This window comes from Tachysurus vachellii, chromosome 24 (assembly GCF_030014155.1).
Source record: "Tachysurus vachellii isolate PV-2020 chromosome 24, HZAU_Pvac_v1, whole genome shotgun sequence".
Lineage (NCBI taxonomy): Eukaryota > Metazoa > Chordata > Actinopteri > Siluriformes > Bagridae > Tachysurus > Tachysurus vachellii.
In genome coordinates this window covers 7,544,648-7,567,955 of record NC_083483.1, presented here as the reverse complement: position 1 = coordinate 7,567,955, position 23,308 = coordinate 7,544,648, and the positions used below count along the sequence as shown (strand labels likewise).

The 23,308-nt window shown below is 36.0% G+C and overlaps 3 protein-coding genes across 5 annotated transcripts in view; 2 read left to right on the top strand and 1 right to left on the bottom strand.

The window, feature by feature from the left end:
* hsf2bp (heat shock transcription factor 2 binding protein) overlaps nucleotides 1-23,278 on the bottom strand; it is a 23,708-nt gene extending 430 nt beyond the window's left edge. The window contains exons 1-9 of one of the 3 annotated variants that reach the window (XM_060860939.1): nucleotides 5,506-5,632; nucleotides 4,836-4,886; nucleotides 4,512-4,659; nucleotides 3,696-3,799; nucleotides 3,295-3,444; nucleotides 1,820-1,964; nucleotides 1,610-1,727; nucleotides 763-866; nucleotides 1-129 (exon numbers count right to left, since the gene is read on the bottom strand). The exon at nucleotides 1-129 is cut by the window's left edge and continues 430 nt beyond it. In XM_060860939.1, coding sequence (XP_060716922.1) covers nucleotides 1-129; nucleotides 763-866; nucleotides 1,610-1,727; nucleotides 1,820-1,964; nucleotides 3,295-3,444; nucleotides 3,696-3,799; nucleotides 4,512-4,659; nucleotides 4,836-4,886; nucleotides 5,506-5,553 — 997 coding nt within the window. In that variant the 5' untranslated portion in view covers nucleotides 5,554-5,632. Of the gene's footprint in view, nucleotides 130-762; nucleotides 867-1,609; nucleotides 1,728-1,819; nucleotides 1,965-3,294; nucleotides 3,445-3,695; nucleotides 3,800-4,511; nucleotides 4,660-4,835; nucleotides 4,887-5,505; nucleotides 5,633-8,029; nucleotides 8,393-23,189 lie in introns of those variants that run through there. The other 2 variants (XM_060860941.1, XM_060860942.1) reach the window with 2 other exon arrangements.
* On the top strand, nucleotides 7,652-19,914 carry ankrd10a (ankyrin repeat domain 10a). The gene is made up of 6 exons (XM_060860938.1): nucleotides 7,652-7,980; nucleotides 9,057-9,209; nucleotides 10,949-11,040; nucleotides 17,401-17,636; nucleotides 17,728-17,814; nucleotides 18,980-19,914. The coding sequence occupies exons 1-6, from the start codon at nucleotides 7,783-7,785 to the stop codon at nucleotides 19,336-19,338; spliced, it is 1,125 nt and encodes a 374-aa protein (XP_060716921.1). The 5' UTR covers nucleotides 7,652-7,782; the 3' UTR covers nucleotides 19,339-19,914.
* On the top strand, nucleotides 20,699-23,078 carry LOC132839783 (ubiquitin-conjugating enzyme E2 A-like). The gene is made up of 6 exons (XM_060860944.1): nucleotides 20,699-21,050; nucleotides 21,407-21,487; nucleotides 21,737-21,762; nucleotides 21,959-22,048; nucleotides 22,223-22,311; nucleotides 22,482-23,078. The coding sequence occupies exons 1-6, from the start codon at nucleotides 21,007-21,009 to the stop codon at nucleotides 22,608-22,610; spliced, it is 459 nt and encodes a 152-aa protein (XP_060716927.1). The 5' UTR covers nucleotides 20,699-21,006; the 3' UTR covers nucleotides 22,611-23,078.
* Nucleotides 23,279-23,308: the final 30 nt, after the last annotated feature.

Below are 23,308 nucleotides of genomic sequence, written 5' to 3'. Positions count from 1 at the left end.
ACAGCTGACGGATCCTCTCCACTGGAATGGTATGCTGGAGGTCTGGGCTGATTTGGGCCAATATGTCACCCTCCACTAGCAGAGACTGGAGCAGCCGTAGGGCCTGCAGACATACTTCTATGTCCCGGTCTGATGATGAAACATACAAAATAATAAAGCACCTTAGTGAATTTAAACCAAACTTACAAACAACATAAAATAATCAACCATTGATCACAACACAGCAACATTGTTTGACAGTAACAATACATATATAGAATACATATAGTTAAACTGTCCATGCAAGTTAAATGATGTTGACTACCAGTTTGTTGATGATAAAGGATAATGCAATGTTAGGGATTGGCAAAAACCGGGAACGTGTAATATTGAACAGGGTGTGGTTTGTACAAAAGGGCAATGCACAATTAGAGGTTATTAATGTGGTAATTAGGTAATTAATGTGCCAGAGGTAACACTAGCAAAGCTTTACACAATGCATACAATGTGCGCATGTGCGCAATGACTATAAATGGTAATAAACTTGGGCTAACCTTCTTACTATGAGAGAGAGAGAGAGAGAGAGAGAGAGAGAGAGAGAGAGATGGAGGGTGTGAAAGAGAGAAAGTGTGGGAGCTGTTCTTAATCCTCCCTACCACATTTCAGCTGGCATGACGTCAGAGCTGAGATCAGATAAGGTCTGAAGCCTTTCTCAGCTGCACTGACTCAAGTCACACTCACACACAGTCACAGATGCAAACATAGACACACACATAGACACACCTTCAAGCAGAGTACATATAAGAGGCAGGAGTGCAGGACTCTCGCTGATGTATGTCAGTCCATTTATGCTGAGGCTGACGTTGTATAAAGCCATCAGCATCAGCCTGCATGCACATAAACACACACATACACACAACAAATGTGAGTTAGAAAGAGTGCAGCTTTACTAGAATATCTGGTCATTAGCAGATTGCTGAGCATGCTTATATTTAGTCCATGAAGGCATTATTTAATATAAGCTATATCTTTTTAATAAGTCAAACTGGAATTGCATTTTCCAATGCAAAACTGAGTGTATGTGTTTATACACTCACTAGCCATTTTATTAGGAACACCTACAGCTCTGTATATTCATGCAATACCCAGTCAACCAATCACATGGTTGTAGTGCAATGCATTATCATAAATACTGGTCAAGAGTTCAGTTAATGCTCAGATAAAACAGAAGGATTAAATACAGTATGGTGAGAAAAAAAATAACTTATGCAGGTTGAAATACCTTGTCATAAGAGAATAGTCTAGTTCAATCTCAAATAACTTAAATTAGCTCACTTTGACTCAACTGTGACAAGCAGAAAGCATCTTAAAATGTACAGCATGTTGAACTATGAGGCAGATGAACTACAACAGAAGATCATATCAGATTCCATTCTCATTAGCGAAGAGCAGAAATCTGTGTCTACATTGATAGAGATAAACTCACAGAGGCTCACAGAGTTAAACTGAAAAAAGACCAGGTCATATTTTTTATGTATGAATGACAAGGTGTAGATTCTTTGCCTACTAAAGTGGTTATTGAGTGTATATGTCTGTTTGTGTGTGTGTATGTGTGTGTGTTTTAACCCACACTTTAAGCTTTGGAAATACCCCTGACTTCATTAACCCAAGCAGCTGCATAATTGTGTCCAACAAGACATGCGCAGAGCTAGAAATGAAGTCTCTCCCACAAGTAACAGCCGCCAGATCTGCAAATAAATCAACAATTGAAGCAAAGACTCTGGTTTGTATACACGAAAAAAAAAGTTAAAAAAAAATCATTATGAATCATAACCCTTACTAGTGATGACACCAGCCAGTGCTAGCACAAACTGGTGCTCATGGGAATTGTAGTTTTGCTGCTGGGGTTTTTCTTCCTCGTCCAGAGATTTAACGAAACTCTCCAGGGTTTGACCTGCAACACTAAGGAATGGTTCCAGCTTTCCCTTTCCCAAAGATAAACACATATAAAAGAGGTGAACATGTATACAGTAATAGCACTAATCTGAACAGTGTTGACCAACAGAAATGTAATTTCTTTTAAAAAATACCAATCATGGTTGCTCTACAAGCAGTACATGAAGAAGTGGTAGGCAGAACCAGTAAAAACAGTCATCACTGCTTTCTGTTTTTACACAGCATGTACTAAGGGCCCTAAAGCTGTGTTGCCAAAAGCTCCTGGTTCATATTACAATCTTACAATATTTATTGTTTCTGCTGATACTGACATTTCATTTCATAAAGGTTTATTAGAATCCTCAGTATAAACATTTCCTTGTCAGGGATACAAAGGATCTTCATCCAGTCCTGGGAACACTAGGGAGAAATGGAATACACCCCAGAGACGACACATTCACACAATGATACACACTCTGGAGCAATTTTGAGTAGCCAGTAAACCCACCAGTATGTTATTGGAAGGTGTAAATAAACTGAAGAGAAGGAGATATGGAGAGAACTTGTAGCGGAAATTCCACACAGAACGTTTCCTTATCACAGACCCAATTAATTTAATATGGAAATCAACAAAAATGGCCCTTTTGTTATGTAAGCTGAACGTGCATATCTGAACATGAAGATATAAAGATTTACTCAAAAACACCTGCTGCTCATTGATTCATCTGCACACTGCTTTATAAAATATAGATTAAAACTAACATGTAAGGACTTAAAAGAGGAAATTATTTTTATATAAAAAAAAAAACTTAAAAAAAACTTTTTTATGTTAGCAAATATGTTAATTATTTCTATCTATATACTTTAAATGTGTATTATATATTTTAAAGCTCTACATTTTTTCTGATTATGAGATGCAGAACACAAAAACAGCCTGCATATAAGCTTGAACCACTATATGTTTAATGATTATTATTTATTTTGCTATATTATATATGGGTAGAATACAGAAAAACAACAGTACATTAACATAGATATCTGCATCATGTACAGTATCAGACAAATGCTGGTCTTGATATATGAATAGGCTTTGGATCATAAGACATTTTAATGCATTTTAATGCCATTTTAATGCATTTTAAAGCATGCTGCTATGAGGACTGGTTAACCTAAGAACATAATTACATAATAAGTAAATATAAACTGCTTAATGTAAACAGAAATGAAAATACCCATCAATTATCTGATGAGGTATACTGTATTAGATGTAATATGAGGTGTAGTACAGTACATTGGCTTAACATTGGACTAAGGTTTTACGGCATTTCAGTCTTAAGTCAGACAATTTTAATGACAGACGCCTTTATTAAGGTGACTCACATCAGCCAGTATGTCCCGTACAGCTTCTTCTCTACGGGAAGCGCTCCAGAGTACAGTGCAGGTGGAGGCACCCAGGCCTGTACAGAACTCTGCCTGTTGCTGCAGCTGCTCACGGCTCTCCCATAAACGCTCCCTTAGAACTAGTTTCTCCTGAGGGGAAACAAACACATTAGAGTCTCCAGTATGTCTGTGCATATGTAAAATTAAGGAAAAAATACAAATACAAAAATACAATTTAATCAAGTATCTGGGTATAAAATCACCATATTCCAATTCTTGTTTTTTCTCAATTTTTCCTCATAAACTGCACCTTTAATGTTGTGGATTTTTGTAGTATTTGTTCTGTTCCAACCTTTGTTTACTAAATCAGATGCTTCTTTTTGTCTCTCTGTTGTCCTCACCTCTTTCTCTCTCTGGCACTCAGACTGTGCTGCATCAAGACGGGAGTAGAGGTGCAAACACTCCTGTTTCAGCTGCTGGTGCTCCTGCTGACTCTGCTCTCGAACTGTAAAACAAGCAGTACATGAAGAGACTTCCCACAAAGCATCATAGCACAACTGTTTCTCTGATGATAGTGAGGGAGAGTGCTGTATAACAAACCTCTCCGAAATGTTCAACTGGGTCGGTGACTGTTAAGGCCATTTATATTCACATATATTCAGTGGATACTGTCCAGAAACAGCCCACTAGTGTTAGGAAAGAAATGTTTAATCATAGAATAAAAATGATCAGGGAGCAGTGAGGTTTTGCTTTAAGGGGACAGTGAACCAATTTGGAGGATTTGTTTTACAGTAAACAAATTTATACATAGAAGAAATGTATTTTTTGTGGTCACAAAATTTGCAATATTTGCAAAAAAAAAAAAAAAAAAGCCCCTTTCCTGTTTTCAATACGGTGAGATTAAACTATTATTATTTTGATATGTGGAACAATACAACACAATACAGATGTAATGTAATTCCAGATAATATCAAATAGATTTCTCTCATTATTTCATAATGGAACATTACTAAACAAATGGGGGTAGGTTCAGCACAGGATTTGGGTGTTCCCTCATTTCCAAATTGTCTGTAGTGTGAATGGGTGTGTGTGTGTGTGCGTGCCTAGGGTGTGCCCTTTGTCCCCTGGGATAGGCTCCAGGTTCCCCTGTGTAAGAAAAGAGGTACAGAAACTAAACAAAATGAAACATAATTATCCTGAATATTAATTCGTCTTACATTTCTCCAGAGAGCGAGCTTTGTTCAGGGCATCCAGAAAATCACCATTAATGACTTTAGGCAGAAATTCCCTTAGCTGCATGACCTCAGTGCACAGCCTCTCCAAGTCTCGCTTTCGGACTCTGACGAAACAGTCGCCTTCTGGATCCTACAAGGATTGGTCAAAAAGTACCATTAAGTGTACCTGTATTGTTTTGACCATGCCACTGCCTGAAACCAGGAGGTGGATGTGCAATATTAAATTGCTTCTAGGTGTGGACGAATGTGTGAAGGGGTGTATGCATGATGAACTTTAATCCTAGCCAGGGTGTATTCCAAACTCACACACAGTGTTCCTGTGTTAAGCTTCGATAATCCACTTTGATGCTGCCCAGTCTAAAGAAGTTACAGAAGAGAAATAAAGAGATAGAGAGATTTTAGTTGATTACTTTGTTCCTTCGCACTTGTTTGCACTTAGGTTACACAGGAATCAAATAAATGTGATAAATACACATAAATAATACACATCCAATGCCAAAGACGACTTAAAGTGACACAACCACAGTGTGACACGATAGCGCCATCTTGTGGACACTGCGTGTAGCGACGGCAATACAAGCTAACCGTGATCGATACTGACCGTAAAAACGACGTAAGTTCATTTAAGATGTCATATTTAGAAAAATACTGACCTATCGCACAAATCTGTCCTTAATATGACACATTTTACTAGCAAATAATGCTAGTAAGTCTATGCTAACAAGAACATCCTACCAGCAATAAAACGGTTAGCTAGCTAAGTTAAATCTGAGTTAAGAAGTGTATTTTCATAGTCAAATACATTATTTTGTCTTTTTTAAAATACTTCTATTTCTGAAATGGGAATAATTTGTACTTTAATTTATTTGGCAATTCTATATGTAACTAATGCTAGCTAGATATATTTACCCAAATTAGCTGATAGTTGAGGTTGGCTGATAAATAAGCACACATAAAAAAAGATATGTAATGTTACCTCTCTTGAAGCTAACGGTGGAACTTTAGTAAAGTCTGAGGCTTGCATTTTGAGAAACCTAGACCTTTCGTGCCTAACTAACAGTTCACTGCTATAACTAAAGGTAATTTTGTACCTCTGATGTAGCCAGCCTGGCGCCCCCTTTTGGTTCTTCTGGGTACTGGTTTATAATCATGATCCAAATGATCCAAAACTGAGGTAAACTTGGTCTGCTCAATTTTATATATGACACATAGTATGGTGGAATGAAAATAGCCCTTTATCGTTATGTTTATCCAAACATTTGCTCAGTTTTTTCCCTCACACATCTGAAACAAAGCTGAGTTACTGCCACCACCTCAAAAATGATTAGTTTCCTGTAACACAACTTTCCAAAATGTCTTACTCCTTTATGCCATACTTTTAGTTCTATTATATTTCATTACACTCTGTTTTGAGAATACAGGTTATTTTTCTATATCTTGTCCTACATCTGTGTTCAACATATTTTAGAATCGCCAACTGAATACATGACAATTAATGCATTTCTAAAAGGAGTCTCATTGAAATTCTGTACATGAATCACTTTAATTTCCTGCTTCTCCAAAAACCCAACATGTGCTAACACTAATGTTCAGTAATGTTTCTGAGAGAGAACAGATAAGGACTCTGCTAGATTGTATTGCATCCATTAGAAAGCATCCAATATAACCACTATGGAGAATATGTGGCTTAACAAATGGCTAATTTTGACATGTCAGGCTTCTATGTTTTAGCCATCTATATCTGCAAAAAGAAATCTGGTTATTTCTAGTGATAGCGCCTTTTGATACAGAAACACACTATTCAAGAAAGCTAACATTTGCAGTTATCTGCAGCATTATGAAAAGAAAAGAAAAGGAAAGGAAAGAAAAGAAAGGAAAACAAATGTGATCTCAATGACTTTAACGTTGGCATGGATTTTGGTGACAGATGAGCTATTTTGGTCATTTCAAAAACTTATGATTGCCTGGGAATTGCACATGCAACAATCTCAAGAGTTTACACAGAATGGTTAAAATCCCACAATGCAGCATTATTGCCCACATCTTATGTTCCCTTACTGGAAATGGAAGTGTTTTAACGATTTAAAAGAAATCCACTAGCTAATCAATGATCCTGCTTGATGTACTATTAGAGAAACAACTGTGATTAAGCTACCAAATTTCTATGACATAAAAATTGTAATATTTTAAATGTTTGGGATTGTACAATGACTAATGAGTGACAGAAATTAACTCATCACTGTTCCAATCTGTAGTGAATCAGGGTACCTACCAGTGCCCAAACTTGTGTACTTGATATAATGATTCATGCCCTATCCAGCTAGGGAGGCACAGGGAGCAAGGGAGACATATATATCTCTGAAAGGTGTTTAATGGGCTTGTTGCACAAACACTTCAGACATGTCAAAACAGTACTTACAGTTCCAACTTCTAAAGCAATTGCACAATTTTACACCCGGGGTCTGCAGGAGCTCACAAACATGACTGACAACTTTCATCGTTCATCTGTGAAAACACTTACTCTCTCTCTTTAGTAAGCTGTAGAAAAGCGTCATGAAGAATACTTCATCATACATAAAGAAATATGAAGGTAAAAATATTCCTGCTAATGGAATGTTACCTTATATCTAATGTTAGCCCAACATTATGACTTTGTAAATTTATTGTATAAAAAACAAAACAATAACCCTAATGTTAGCTGTCTCACCGCACTTCTTAATGTAAACGGTGATGTAAAATTTGCACTATTTCTAAACAGAAATATGCCATAGCCCAGAATGCAAGTAGCCCATTGGTGAAGCCATATCTATATATGAACAATTATTTTTAATTGTGTTCCTACAACTGATGAACAAGAATATCTCCAAAACAATTTTAGGGTGTTCTTCCATACAGTGCCGATAAAAACATGTTTCAGTGCATTTTAAGAATGTTTCCCAGACCAAATAGCCACGAAATATGCTTCAACACGTTTGTGAGTAAATGGAAAAAAATGAGGAACAGTTCTCCTCTGAAACACAGGGGGTAAATTCGATTCCCAAGACTATAATCCTTGTCTGGTTTTCGCCGCTACCGCCATACACAGAGTTAAAATCCGGTCCTGGTTTTCAGCACAACTCACTTAAGTTTCAGAGTGTGCGCGGTTGTCTTTTGTTGTCTGAGCAGGAGCCTCACGGACTTGTACGGCGTGCTCCTGGAAAATATACAGATATTTTATCCGTCCCACTATAATATCGCTATTAGTTTCGGAAAAATGTCGGTGGGCATCGAGTTGGGCTTTTCTAACGACGAGGTGCTGAACACGCGCTTCCCGTTACACCGCGCGTGCAGGGACGGAGACGTGCGCGCGCTGTGCTCCCTGCTGCAGCGCCCCAGCGACCGAGCACAACTCCAGGCGGAGGACTCCTTCTACGGCTGGACTCCCATTCACTGGGCGGCACACTTCGGAAAGGTAGTTACATCGTGTTACGTGCATGTCTGACTAGGTGACAAATACATACCTAATAAGAAATGTTTAGCGGTGGTGACATTTAGGTCAGATTAGTAGTGGCTCGCGCTTGTTGCCAGGTGACAGCAGTGAGTGTGTATTTAAACAGGATAAAACGGTGGGTTTTCCCCAGTTGTTTGAGATGTTATTTACGTGTTCCACGTCTTGTTTCACGTATTCGCCACTACCTTAACCATACACACCCCTCCGAATTAACTCGTATTGACGATAGCTGCAGAGGAAAATTAGCACCGTCGCGTCAGCCAGGGGTGAGTGCGTGCGCGCGCGGAGAAAAGTACGTCATTGATTGGTGGATCGAGAGCCAATAAAACGCGACCCGCCAAAACCACTGTGTTGAAGGGAGGCTTTGTTTGTCACTGTCACTATTTTTCCCGTGAACTTAAGTGTTTAGGATTCTGTCATTCATTAAAAACATTGTTTTATATTTTTTAGTGTGAAAACTATAAGAATTACTCTACTAACTACATAATTCTAGTTTTTTAAGGGTTGTACCATTGTCTTATAATGCGGCGCTCCCCACGATTTAAATATTTAAATATATATATATATAAACGGCTTGTTGCTATTTTTAGCCTCCAACCCTAACGGAAGTTTCCACAGAAACTCCCTGAGCAGAGGCCAATGGTGTAAAATAATGGTGTAAAATGTGACTTGGAAAAAGAAATAAATTATAAATATCATTCTAGAACACAGAGATATTTTTTCCGTGTGTTTACATAGAGTAAAATCAACAGAAAGTAAATTTTTCTTTTTCTGGATGTTGGGGGAAAAAAAGGGAATTAAATAGGTTGAAGGCTGCCTCAACTACTGAGCCATTTGGTGGGTAACTATAAATATTAAAATAGTCACTAAATGCTAGTGATCTAAACAATGTTCCTACAGGCTGTTTTGTGTGTGTAAAGATGTCCAGCACGACATGAAGACTAGATTTGAAAACATGGTGCTGCCTGTCTGAGATTTGTCATTAGTTGGTTGCCATCTTTTCTTCAGTAATTGCTTTTCTTATCTCCTTGCTACAGCTGGAGTGTGTATTGCGGTTGGTACAGGTGGGCTGTGAGGTGAATGCTGTGACAACGCGCTTTTCACAGACTCCGGCACATATTGCTGCATTTGGTGGACACCCAGAGTGCCTTGTTTGGCTCCTGCAGGCTGGTGCTGATATCAACAGACAGGTGAGAACCTGCCTATCATAAGTGCTGTTGCTTTGAAGAAAACGCTTTTTTGTTGGTCTGCTCGAGCCCTCAAAATGTCTTTTGGTACCGAAATTTAAAAAGATATCCATTTGGAAAAGGACAAGAATTAACCTCTGTTATTTTTAAGTGAATGTCTCACACAGTGAAGATGACCTTAAAACATCACTTACAGTAAGGGAGATTGAGGGTAAATCCTCAAATGGCACAATGTGTAGAGCTGTAGACTGTACGTTAAACAGAGATTTTTGTGCATGGACAGATATAAACTTTAGAGATGCACAACTTTATGGTTGCAAAGTGAGATTGTTGAAACAGCATTTTCCAGAAGGCTGTGTTTTACATTCTTATCAAACTCTGTAGTTGTGAATACAAACTTACTAATGCCTGTGTAAAATAAATAATAGAGGATAATGTCAAATTATTTAATATCTTAAACCAATATAGTGTCTTTTTATGAGTTATAAAGACTAAAAAGACTACATAATTTCTAAAAAAAACAAACAAAAAAAAAAAAAAACATAAGGGGGGTGAGATCAACAGTTGCTATGCTAAAACTAAAGACCTTTCAGCTGCCCACATAAAGTACCTGCCATTCAGTATAAATCCTCTTGTACAGGATCATCCTGGCTTGTCTTTGACCGAATGCTTGATTAAACGTTGTCTGGAATCAAGCATGGACAATAAACAAAATACTTAATGATATCTAAAAATAATAGATTTTATCAATATATGAAAAAACTGCATACTCTTCAACAGTCAGCTAATGTTTATATTCCTCAGAGATAATCTGACTACCACGGCTTGTAGGACATTTCCCTCAAGATACTTGATCCAACCCCCTCCATGGCAGCTTGATTAGTTTAAGCTTTGCTGACTGCACAGTTCCATTACAGACCATGTCTCTTGTCATGCTTTTGGTGTTGCTGAAAGTCAAACGGTCAAGGACTTGGTCACCATGATGTCCCCAGACCCGCTTAAATATCACTATAGTAGATGTCATATGATGCAGAATTTTCTTGCTAGAACTCCAGATGACAAGCAAGAAAAGACTATAATCAGATTTAAAAATGAACAGTGCACATTCCAGTATAGTAATGATGATAATCAGGGCTGGATGGAGGAGAGCATTAGTATCCCTGTGGCATCAGAGAGTCTGCTGTAATTTTGTGATTTGACCTACATTCTGCTGTTTTTAATGAGAAGAAAGTTGGTATGTTTTCCCAACCTCTAGAGGGAGTTCACTGCATCCTTCTTTCAGAAAGCACAGATTTGCTCCACTTTTACCATGTTGGCATTTGACCACACACTAGTGGCCTCCTGCCTGTTTTTTTTTGGTGACAGGAGGCCTTAACGGCACATGAAACTGATTAAATATGATTATAATTATGGACTAAGTAATCCGTGCCTAATATTATGGGGATTAAAGATCGGATTTAGGGTTTTTTCCTACTTCAGCTAGTTGCAGTAGATGAAAGTAAGCTCCATCTTAGCCTGGTCTGAATGTAAATTGCCACTATAATGCATGCTTCCATTTTTATTTTATTTATTTATTTTATTTATTTATTTATTTATTGTTTTCTATGATCACTTTATGCAGTACTTGTTGGAATGTATTTTGACTGGTATAACCATAAAAGTGCACTTATGTTTTGTTTGATTGTGATTTGAATCAATATATCCTATTAAATCTTTCATCTTTGCCATTTATGTTGTTTCAGGATTATATGGGTGAAGCCCCTATCCATAAAGCTGCAAGGGCAGGTAGCATGGAGTGTATCAATACCCTGTTGTTTTCAGGTGCAAAACCAGAGTAAGTAGTCCTAGGCTACTTCTTTCATTGTTACACTTTCATTAACCATATAACACTGTCTTTAAGGGATATCCACCAAAAAAATGAATCAGATGAGTCAGATGATGCTAAATGCCTCGTGTTACTGGCAGAATTATTTACCCAAACACTTTTACCAAATGTGAATGGTTTCTTCAAGCCCATTTTACATTACATGTAACTATAAGTAGATTATGTGCAGCTTGTTTTAAATTTTTATTAGATGTATTGACTCAGTACTCGAATGTAAACTAAAGTGTATTTTTACATCAATTTTAGCCTTTACTGATGTATGGAAAAAAACAAACAGCAGAATATGTAAATTTTCCTTCTGTGTACCGTATATAATGCAATTGGTATGAAACAGACCAAGGTTTTTTGGTGGATTTCTCTTTTTTTCAAATATTGTTTTTAACCTCTTGTTTGACGTTAAGTAATTGAATTTCTTTCATGAGTGTTAAAAGAACAGCCATATTTCTTTTAGGCCAAAAAACAAATAAATGCACAATTCCTGCCCTGTAGAACTATACAAAGCCACAAATGTGACTTTCAAAGCCTTAATTTGTGTAACTGAATGGCTATTCTTAGATAAAGTAAATATTTATTTTTATTTATTATATAGTTATAAATTATTTTTGCACTTCTGTGTTCTTTTCGTAATTAGGAAAAATTAGAATCCCTAACAATTGTGTAATGTTTCTGACGTACATCAGTTGTGTAGATCGTTACGTCTGACATACTCGACTTGGCGTCTATTAAAGTGAAGCCTTGTCATAAGTAATCAAGTAAATTATAGCATTAACCGGCTTCAGTTTCTGTTCCATGTCACACTCAGGGTGTGATTAAAAGCTGCCATCAAACTAAAATTATAATATTCCTCAGACTACAACATCTTGTAATTCCCAGTTTGTTAACCAATAAAGCAAATCCTAAGCAAGCTAAGATCACATAATCAATTGTACTGTAATAAATCCTAATATTACATTTATCACCGGATTTTTTTTGAAATATGTGAAGACAATTGGCATGAAAAGGATTGTGCATTTGTTTAATAAGTGTAATATAATTGTATAATGGATTAAGGCAGTGGTTAAACTTGTCTCGTGTGTTTGTTGCTAAAATCTGTACTTGAAGAGAGGAAAGCTCATTGTGGGGTTTTTAGGCGGGTGGCCTAGGGTTCATTTTTACATTATGTAAGGGATTGTAGAGAGTTTAACCATTTTACTATTTTCTATTCAACCTCAAATTCCTAAAAAAAAGTGGTGACAGAACACAAAAAATACATTTAATAAACATGAGAGCTCAAAAGCAGACATTTCTATCCATTGTGCTTATCAAAATAGATTTAATAGAATTTGCAGAGGTCTGTAACCATTCTGTAGCCATTGATTGTCATTCAGAATCGCTTTAAGATGTTATTTTCTCACTAAACATTAATGGCGTGGTAGAAAAATGTTGTGGCATAGCCATATATATCATTTTTAAAATGCATAATGTAAATTTATAAATGTATTTTTCACATAATTCTTTTTTTAGTACCTAACATATCAAACAATAAAAGTAAATAAAAATGTTAATAAAGTACCGCTTAATTTCCACAATTTGATTAAATTATTTATAAAAAGATTTACCTTTGGTACTTCAAGAGGTTCAGCTTTTGCTAATGTATAGAAATTTTGGTGGACTAATAATAATTCAGTAATGAATATAACATTCAGTAACAAATAGTATTTTTATTTTTTAAATTTGGCCATTGGACCGTGTGTAATTACATAAATAATCCTTAGACAGTAGTTACAATTGCTGCCAAAAAAATGCCAAATAAAAAATATTGCACTATTGTTAGTTTATTGCAAGTCTGTAAACGTAAATGATAATTTCTAACGTTAAGGTTCTGCATGCTGTTTGATAGCTTTTTTTTTACCTCAGAATTGTAAAGGTCAAACTTTACAAGAAGAAACATATTACGATGAAATTATGATTTTCATTGTGTTGAAATAAGGAAATCTTTCAATCTGCTTGATTGTCTGTGACGTATAGTGCTAAGAAATATTTCCATATAGAGGAAAGTGCTTAGAAATATTTCCATGTTTAAAACTTGACTTTGGGTCTTTAAGGATTCCTGTCAGATTCAGTGATTTAAATTTTGATGAACTAATATTAACATTTTACTATATTATACTCTATTTTTTCAGGTTTAGGTAAATAAATGACAATCATTGTAGGTCTACATTGTAGGCACAATGTAAGTGGGAATGTTTGCTACTTTTTTAAATAATTGAACAGTTGCATGTGTGTGTAATTTAAGGGTGGCTAAATGAACTTCTGCTGCAAGTTTAAAGAAAAAGCATTTGATTTTTAGCTACATAGGAGATGGTGTTCGAATGCACTTTACTATTTACGATGCATATTGATTAAATATATACTCATATTAAATATAAAGCACATAATTACCCAAACTATGTATGCAACAATACACTGTACCTGGAAGGTTTTCATATTTATAAGATTTGGCAACAAAGAATTTGGCCTGGGAAATAAACATGTTGCTTTTATGTAGTACCAGTTTTTTGGTGCAGAGAGGAAAAATGCATAGATTGAAAGAAAGAAAGAAATATTTGCTGTTTACAGCATACTAGCTTTTATGCCAAGAACTATGCAATAAAATTTAGGAAACTTCAATTAATTTGATTAAATTACCCAATATAAGGGTGAAAGTAGATCATGAGAACTTTTTGCATTTAAGTGAGTAAATATTACAAATAATAGTCTTTTGGCAGTCATCATTTGCATACGATATCTAGTTTCATCAGTTTAAGTCTTTTAAATGAGTAGTTTTGTATGTTTTTGTTGGCAAGATTGTTCTGTAGTTTCATTATCTATTAATTTCACAGATGTTTGCCTTGAAGATGTAATCAGTTAGTTAGTCTTTAATTTAATTCATGTCACTTAGTACTTAGGTACTAGGTTAATTAAAATGCGTAAAGATCAACTTAGGATAAAAGCTCCAGGCAGTTTTTGATTATCACATAATTCATTGTTTAATCTCCTCCATATTGAAACTCTCAAACCATTCAGTATCAAACCAGAGCAGAGTCTAAAAAGGAGGGGGGGGGGCATCTTGGCAGCAGTAGTTCATTTTGCTTAAAACCGTTTGAGGTGGTCACCACTACATGAGGCCTGCGGCATTAATCATTCAAAACTCTTTTTTTAATGAGCTTTCAACCCTCAAGCATTCTGAAATATTGTATAAAATGTCATTCTGCATAAAATGCCATCTAGCTAGCAAGATTAGCCTGGTTCAGCAAGTGTAGGTTCTATAAAGGCAAATGTGCAATTGTTTTTATTCTTCCTAGAAATAAATGTATGATTGTTGAACCTTTTTGAGTTTGACCTATATGAAATTATGTTGCTTTATTTTCTGAAAGTAGCATGTGCAAAAGAAAAAAAAACAACTTATTGAAGCTCCATTGTGAAACATTACAGAGAAGGAAAACCCCTACACATCTCAATGTTTTGCAGCCATTGATATTGAACATGACATGATTTTCTCAAGTAAAGCCCAGAAAAGGGGGAAGCATTCCAAAAACTGCTGAATCTGCCACACGTGCTTCAGCGAACACCCTTACAGTTGTGGCAATGAGTGTTCTCACTATCGCTTCCTTCAGTATCTACACACTGGCAAACTGTCGAGGTATTTCTTGCGGTGATTGGTTTTGATTTTAGGAAATCAGTAATGATAGTATTGTTTAGACATGCATGCTTTGCTTAGACAGCATCAGCTTTAAGATTTTTGTCATTTAATTTTTTTCTTTTTCAGTTTGCAGGAAAGACTCGTGTGGTAGCTAGTCTGAAATGATATTAAAACATCTTACATGTGGTTATGTAGATATTAGCATGAATGTACTACTAGTAGTATGCTTAGGCTCACAAAGCAAAGCATAGCATTTCAGGAATGATGAAAGCAAATGCTTCCATGAGCAAATTCATTACAAATTTGTGTACTAAAGCTTAATGTTGAGTGCAATCTTAAGATATGTATAAATAGCTTATCTTTTCAATGCCAGACAATGACTGACTGAAGAAAGGGAAGTTCCTGTTTTCATATTACACTGGTATCTTGTTATAATGAGCATACTAGAAAAAAATAGCCGAAATAAATGACTACCTTTATCTAACTACGCTGAGCTGAATATTACAAAACTAACACATCTACCACAAATGACCAAATCCTGGTGTTGTGTGTATTTTTCTGTTTAATGTAACAATATGGACAGATCCATGCATTACCTTAGAAATCCCATAGCACTGAGAAGAAAGAAGCTATTAATAATTCTTAAAATCCACTATTTAATGACTCCTTAAGTATTGTTTTACAGACAAACGCCTGACTGAAAGAGTTTAGAAAAAAGAAATACTGTTGAGGATACAGGCAACAACAACTGGACAAAAACTCAGCATGGACATTAGGTGGGAGATCTGCTTTTTTGAGATCTGAGCAAATTAGTATGTGTAAACTTAACACAATATTTAATATTATATTGTATCACAGTATTTGTCATTGCTGATCACTACAAGGGCTATTGAGGTTTTTTATTATTATTATTAAAAGAAGTTAATTTGTAAATTGACCTTTTAAAATATTGAGATATGATACTCATGATAAGATCATTGTGGTGTTAATTTCTTTTTCACCAAAAAAGAAAGAATAATATTGGCATATGCCTTCTATTAACTTAAAGCAGATTTTGTATGTGTACACTTTTAATTTAGAATTGTAAAGGATTGAATTAACGTACCACACAAACTTTACTCAAGAGTAAAGTTTATTGTGTTCTGTTCAGTTTATTTCAAACACAGATGCATCATGTTGCTATTTATACTCAAGATTAATGCTACACAGCATTTGTAACATGATCGTGTTTTTTATTCTGACTGCTATAAATAGGTCGTTTCCATACTGTAGCCTGCAGTGGCGATTCTGTTATTCGTTCCATTTGCTTGTTGAATTTTGAACCATTGTCTGGCATTGTCTAGAAATGCTTTTAATCTGTTCGTTTCTGTCTCTCAGGAGATTCAAATAAAACTGATGCACTTGGAAGCATTTTCTATTTAAGATTGGGGATTGTAGGTAGGAATTTGTAAAGGAGAGCCAGTCATGACTTTTTTTGTGTGTGTCTCAAAACTGTTTAACTTTGTCTTTTTTCTGTGCTCAGGACTTGTCCCTAAATGAATTGTTTATGTACATGAATGAAGTAGTGGCTTAGGGAGAGTCTAGGAGAAACAATACATTCATGGATGAACCCACCTTGATTTCAACTGGTCTTGTGAACCATTATTACTTATTATGCTACTTTTTTTTTTTTTTTTTAAACTTTTTTTTTTTTTAAATTAACAATTCAGTTTAATAATTTAGTGAAGTCGGTTTGTGAAGTTATTAGAATTAAAAATTGTTTTTATAAAACAGTGATTTTAGTTACTCAAAATTTAATTTTGAGGAATCGTCTACCACAATGCCAGCATGTCAAATTTGTAGTAATTTTTAATTGCTCTAAAACTTTTAATTGCTTTATAGTTTCAATAATAATTTCATTGTTGTAACAAAACATTCTGATAGTCTTGCTTTTTAATTTTTGTTTTCTTAAAAAGACTTTTTTTCTTTATACAGTGCAATTGGATTAACATTATTTTTAGTTATTTGTTTTTTTTTTTATCACTACACTTTATTAATCATCATAATCTAAACATTCAAACTAATTATGGGCTACTTTTATATTATCTGTGTTAACATTTCAACATTTTTTTTCTTTGTTTATAAAGAAAAAGACCTTTTTAAATGGGTTGGTTCATCCAGAAATACTTTTATTTTCTAAGCTACACACTGCATATGGGTACTGTATGAAATATTAGAATAAATGGCATCTTTAAAAAAAAAATAGTATCAATACTGAAATTGAATAAACATTAAGTCTGAGTCCAATTATAATTTGTAATGATCATGGGTTGGTCTTAAAGAGCCAAAAATAAGAATATTGAAAATAAGTGTATAAATAGTGAAATGTATTTTTTTTTTTTTTTTTTTTTTTTTTTTTAATAAAATAATAAATATTTTTTTTAATATAAAAGAGAGAAAATTATAAGAAAATGCAGGTATTCAGTACCATATACTTTCATTTTGCAGTGTGTATTCAGTGAAAATTAAAAAAAAAAACAGTAATAGGGACAGTAGACATTTCTTTGATTATGACAATGATTGATTAAAATGATTTTTTTCCCCTGTTGATTAGTCAATGTTGTTAATCACTTTGGACATTGTACCGATCATCTTTCTTCGCTGTGCAGATTAAGGAACGCAAACGGATTGACTGCGGCCGACCTGGCCCGTGCACAAGGCTTCCAGGACTGTTCTCAGCTCCTCTCCAATGCAGAAAATCAACTCAAGCACCTAAATGGGTTTGGCCTTAATGGAACTGACCTCACCCACATCCAGGGGCGGAGTCTTCTTAATGGGGTAACCAATAGGAAGAGGCTCCATGATTGCTCAGAGGCTAATCATGTCAAGAAAGCAAGAATCGATTGTAAGTGTCAATAAATGCTACAATTTATTGAAGGGCCATGAAACAGCAGGAATTGTATGTATATTTACCAAATTTCTGATTCTTCCTTTAGGCATAGATTTTCATGTGAAGCCTGTCAGTGCGATGGAGGAGGATATTGAAAGTATGCATGTAGAATCTGCCCCAGACAACCAATCAGGTGCGGCTGGACATTTTCCACCTTTGCCTACTGACACTGAAACTCATGTGGACAGTTTTGCAATGGACAGTCATTCTCCCACATCATACATAGTGGAGCCTGCTCCTTGGCGCTGTACGAATTCTTATGCCTACCTGTAATCTGTTAGGGGAAAAAATCCCATGTAGGTTGGTATAGATTTTCCCAAAATGCACGTTTAATCAGATTTATCATCTACATTTCCGGTGCTTATATTTCACCATGCGAAAAATTTAATGACCTTATTAATGACTTGTATTATAAAATTATAAAATGCTATCTGGTGGTCTTCTGCTTTGGATGATCATAAACAAACTTTAGGCAGTAAACTAACAGAACTCTGAGGTTTTCATTTTGGATTGGATTTTTTTTTCTTTCTTTTTTGTATATTTGAATAACAGTTGTAACATAGAACAATTGTTACATTCTGATAATTAATTTTAAAAAGTGAAACCTTAATTTTATTAGAAAACAATCATATTGCATTCATATTACATATGTTGAATCTAGAGCATCTAATTCAGACTTAAGCTAGCTGATAATCAGCATTGACTTGAGAATCAAGTCAAGCCAAGTCACTTTTATTGTCACATAACCACAGCACATGTGCCTTGGTGAGTGAAATTCTTGGGAGCGAGCTCCAGAAATTCATCAAGTTATGTATCGTAAGAAAGGCCAAAGTCTAAATGTTCCTGGATGATTATTGGCTAGTGAATACAACCTTGTAAACCCATGTCTACCTGTGAGTTTGGAACATTTTTAAATGTATGTTTCAAATGTGTTGATGCTTTTTTGAGCGAAATACTAGATAGAACCGTATTATACTGAGGGCAGTTTTGTATTAACAACCTTATTATTAATTGTTTAAAATTGTGAAAGTTTCTCAGTCATGCTTGTTAGACATGCAGTATCAGACTGGTTTTATTCATCCCTTATAAAATCACAAGAATACAGGATTCATCCATCTGAACAGTAAAATTTGAAAAACATTGAATTGTATGAAGTGTAAACTTGCCCTCTTTAAACACTAGACAGCTGTTTATTACTTGAGCTGGTATTCCACAAAACACCCCCTGATGTGCTGCTTCATCTTCACTTATTACCCCGTCTGGCTCTCTCTGACCCCATGTTTTGTTTTGAATGACAGATGGCACCATAGAAATAGCCAAAGGCTTAAGCAATGGCCATGCACAACAGAAGAGTTTTGACACAAACGGCCATTGCCACCCACACCAGCTTGATGCACTTGAGCTGGGCAGCAACATGTGCGGCTCACTGCACCTCAGCGGCAGCCCCAGCAGCTACATGTCTCACAGGCCTTTGTGGGCCACGGTCTCATCAGACTTCAGCGATCATCTGCACTATGGCCACTACCATGGCTTTGGAGACACTGCTGAAGACCTAGAGGACACTGGAAGTCGCCATGAGCACATAACGACTGTGAAGCTTGAGCAGCACTACAACCAAGAGGTGTTAAATGCCATGCAGCTGTTTCATGGATCATGAAGGGGTTATAGTCCATCTGTTTGTGGGGAAAAAAAAGTGGGCATAAAGAGCCACCCAGCAGCCTTAAACCTTAGCCAGTTTACCCTAACTTTGCTCTTGCACCTTATAAAAGGCCACAGTAGAGGAGATTTTTTTTTTGTTTGCTTTGTGGGGGCCTTTGTACCAAAGGGGTATTTGTATCTGATTTATTTGAAACTCTTTATTTTATTCTATGTTTGTATAATAGAATAACTGATGATTGATAAATAGAGCGACAGTGGACTTGTTGTTAACTGTGGTGCATTCAGCTTTCCTATGTTTTTACTTTATCATTAGAATAGCCTTGGTAGGGTTTCATGACTGTTCCGTTTATATTAGTATTTTTTTCCTTACCTAGTTTGGCACTAGCATTATAAAATGTATGGAACGGTTTGTTTCCTGCTCCTACTTTTCCTGTTATGGTGAGATGAATGAGTTTCATGTAAAACTGAATATCACTGTAAAAGTATTTGTTTTGAAAATGACATTTTTGACATTCCTTGGATCTTTTGTGTTGTGATTACATGAAAGTATTTGAGATTAAATGTGTTCCTCTTATTTGTTTCCATTTTGACTTTTCATCGTTTCAAGTTTTTCATCTTTCATTGTGACATCTTGGTCAATAAAACAAGATGTAAATATATAAAAAATATAATTATTTATTTATTTTCTTAATTTCTTGAGCCTGTTCCTATCCATATACACAAACCTAAGAGTTGGCATTAAACTAACAACTGTGCACTCAGACCTTCAACCTCTTCAAAGCCAAGTAACTCCATAAACATGCAAACCTAATGATTTATAAGGATATGAATGGACGTTAGAGGTGTATATATAAAATGACTGACAAAGGGCCAAACTAAATACAAAATCTAAGGACCATTGGACAGGTTTCCAAACTTTTTTCAGCCATTTATGTTAAAAACATAGCTAATAAATGTAATAAATTCAGGCTTTTCCTGCTAAGTAATGAAACAAAAGAATTGTGTGTATATCTGTCACATACTGTACACTGTATTCTTGGATATTTACATCCTGAAAATCTATTAATGCTGAATACTTTTCAATCCATTATGATTCTGAGAAAAGATTCACTGTTGGCCTTGTTTTGCGGGTCTCTGAGGGATCTGTGCACAGGTTTTGCAGCCTGTGAGTAAACAAAAGGTGAAATTTGATTAGAAAGCTATTTCTAAATTCGAGCTCATGTCTCCGGACACACACGTCGACCTTTACTGCGTCATTCAAACTCCGCCCACATGTCCGGGACCGACCATTGTACGTGTATAGCTGGAGTCGAATATAACTGCATGACGTCTTTCTATAATAGTGCGGCAGTAATACCTTCTGTCCACACAAAGGCAAATTCCTGTAAATTAAAATCCTCGTGCAATTTAAGAAACGAATATTACCTACTTTAGGTGCGGATTAAAGACGTTGTGATTAAACACGTCACCCTGACACAGAAATGGTACAGTCTGTAATTCCGCGTTGAAATCCTCAGAGCAGATTTCTAAACATTAGCTGCCTGCTAGAGGCTGACGTGTACTGCTCGGCCGTTGGCGTGTATTTGATATAAAGCTAAACTTAAGCTGCAATATTGAGGCATTTTTGTCATAACAATTCGCGCCGAGCTGCTGTCTACCTGTAACGATGTCCACTCCGGCCCGTAGAAGGCTCATGAGGGATTTTAAAAGGTGAATCACCCGAGAATTATTCGAGGAAGCTGTCGGTGTTTATCGCTGTCGGTGGACGGCTAACTACCTTGCTTGGATTGGATTCGATTATAAATATTCATTTTATGGATATACTATGATTACATAGTTGTAATGTAGAATAATATATAAGACATAGAACCGAATAACAGTATCGTATTTTGGACACAGATCGTTTGCTTCGCCTCTAATGCAAGTTTGACGTCTGAAAAGTCAAACGTCATTACAGCTCTTTTAAGATTTAGCACGAATCCGTAGGACTTCAGTATCTCATCATCCTGACGCGGATATTTCAACCCACATCATCACTAATGCTATTTTGTTTGTTGTTAATTCAGACTTCAAGAGGATCCTCCTGCCGGTGTCAGCGGTGCCCCATCAGAGAATAATATCATGGTGTGGAACGCGGTTATATTTGGGTAAGCATACAGGCACTTAGCAGCTTTGCCACTTAGAAAATCTCACGAAGGGAATCGGGCCTGTTTTTTGCCTTTTTGTTTCTTAACATGTCATGTTTGATGCACCGAAGCACTTATTTTAGATGCTAAGCTTTAGATTTAAGGCCTTATGTATTTTTGTCAGGTGCATCTGTCAGCTTGCAGGCAACACTCATTCTGTCTGAGTGTCATTTAACTAAGCTAAGAATTTGCTTGTTTACTTTTTTGCAGACCAGAGGGCACACCTTTTGAAGATGGTAAGTATACCAATCCATCCTATTATTATTATTATTATTATTATTATTGAATAGCATACACATAGTCATGTGCTGAGAATCTGATACATTTAACATATCCCCCAAAATATCAGATGAGGCAAGTAAATGTAAAATGACATCTAAGTACACGGCTTGACTACAAGCATTTGTAACGTAGGACATCATCTTTTTACAGGTACGTTCAAGTTGACTGTGGAGTTCACTGAAGAATACCCCAATAAACCACCCACTGTTCGATTCACTTCCAAGATGTTTCATCCTAATGGTAAATTCCACTTTTTCTCATTCAGATATTAAGCATTTTTTGTTTTTAATCACAATTTTGAGCAAATTTGCTGCTCATTTTTGGAAGGGATCTAATTTTTGTGTTGAGTAAATTAGAGGGGGAGAAGCAAGCTTTCTAGAAAATCTTAATTATGCTCTGCTTATGACATTTCAGTTTATGCAGATGGAAGCATATGTCTCGATATTCTGCAAAATCGCTGGAGTCCGACTTATGATGTTTCATCAATTCTCACCTCAATTCAGGTAAATCAGTGAAATCTGTCATAAAATGCGCGTGCATATGTGTATATATACAGATAGAAAGGGGAAGAGAGAAGTCATAGCCATAAGTTCAATTGCTAAACTTTTGTGATGTGGAAGACTGAAACCTATTACAGTATTTTTTCATGATCCCTGTTTGCTTCTTTTTCCAGTCTTTGCTTGATGAACCCAATCCCAACAGTCCAGCCAACAGTCAAGCAGCCCAGCTCTACCAGGAGAACAAACGCGAGTACGAGAAACGTGTATCGGCCATCGTCGAGCAGAGCTGGAGGGACAGTTGACCTGTGAACTCTGCCTGGTCTAGTTTAACTGAGTGATGCATCTTGTTCCCACCCACCTGTTCTGTACTCTTTATTTCTATCACTTGCTCCATCCAGTATAGAGCTCAAACGCACTTTAATCTGCTTCCTCAGTTCACTACTTATATTCTTCTTTAGAGGACCTGCGCTGTCCTATTGACCATCTGGCCTCACTGTCCAATATGTAACCAAATACACTGGCCTTTTGCCATGGGAACCTGGAGTAAACAATGTTCTATTCAAGGCCTTTTTGTTAAGATGTGGTGTCAAATTCTATGGACTGACATGGTACTGGCCTGACGTTGTTGCATTTGACCGTGCCTGTTTTGGAACTGACCCTTTATTGTGTGCTGTTACATGCCCGGAAGTGTGATTTTATATTTCATGGTGTATTGTAAACCTGCCTCTCATGTACCATATTGTAAGAATACACTTTGATGTTCATGTGCATTGTCTGTGTAGGCTGATTAGTGTGAGTGGCTGAGTTTTTGTTTTTTAAATTGAATATTAATCATTAAAATATAGAAAGGGGTGTCAAGTAGTAAGTAAAAGTCACTGAACCTGTAATAGGAATGTGACTTCATCCTTCCCACCCCTTCATCCTTCATCACTTTTTGATGAAGCTCCCTTAATGAATGGTTGCAAGATCTTAATACAAGACAGGAAATTTTTTTTCAATT

Coding starts and splice junctions, on each gene's coding strand:
- ankrd10a (XM_060860938.1), top strand. CDS start 7,783: ATGTCGGTGGGCATCGAGTTGGGCTTTTCTAACGACGAGGTGCTGAAC. Junction 9,210..10,948: donor GTGCTGATATCAACAGACAG/GTGAGAACCTGC, acceptor ATGTTGTTTCAG/GATTATATGGGTGAAGCCCC. Junction 17,637..17,727: donor CAAGAAAGCAAGAATCGATT/GTAAGTGTCAAT, acceptor TTCTTCCTTTAG/GCATAGATTTTCATGTGAAG.
- LOC132839783 (XM_060860944.1), top strand. CDS start 21,007: ATGTCCACTCCGGCCCGTAGAAGGCTCATGAGGGATTTTAAAAG. Junction 21,051..21,406: donor CTCATGAGGGATTTTAAAAG/GTGAATCACCCG, acceptor TTGTTAATTCAG/ACTTCAAGAGGATCCTCCTG. Junction 22,312..22,481: donor CAATTCTCACCTCAATTCAG/GTAAATCAGTGA, acceptor TTCTTTTTCCAG/TCTTTGCTTGATGAACCCAA.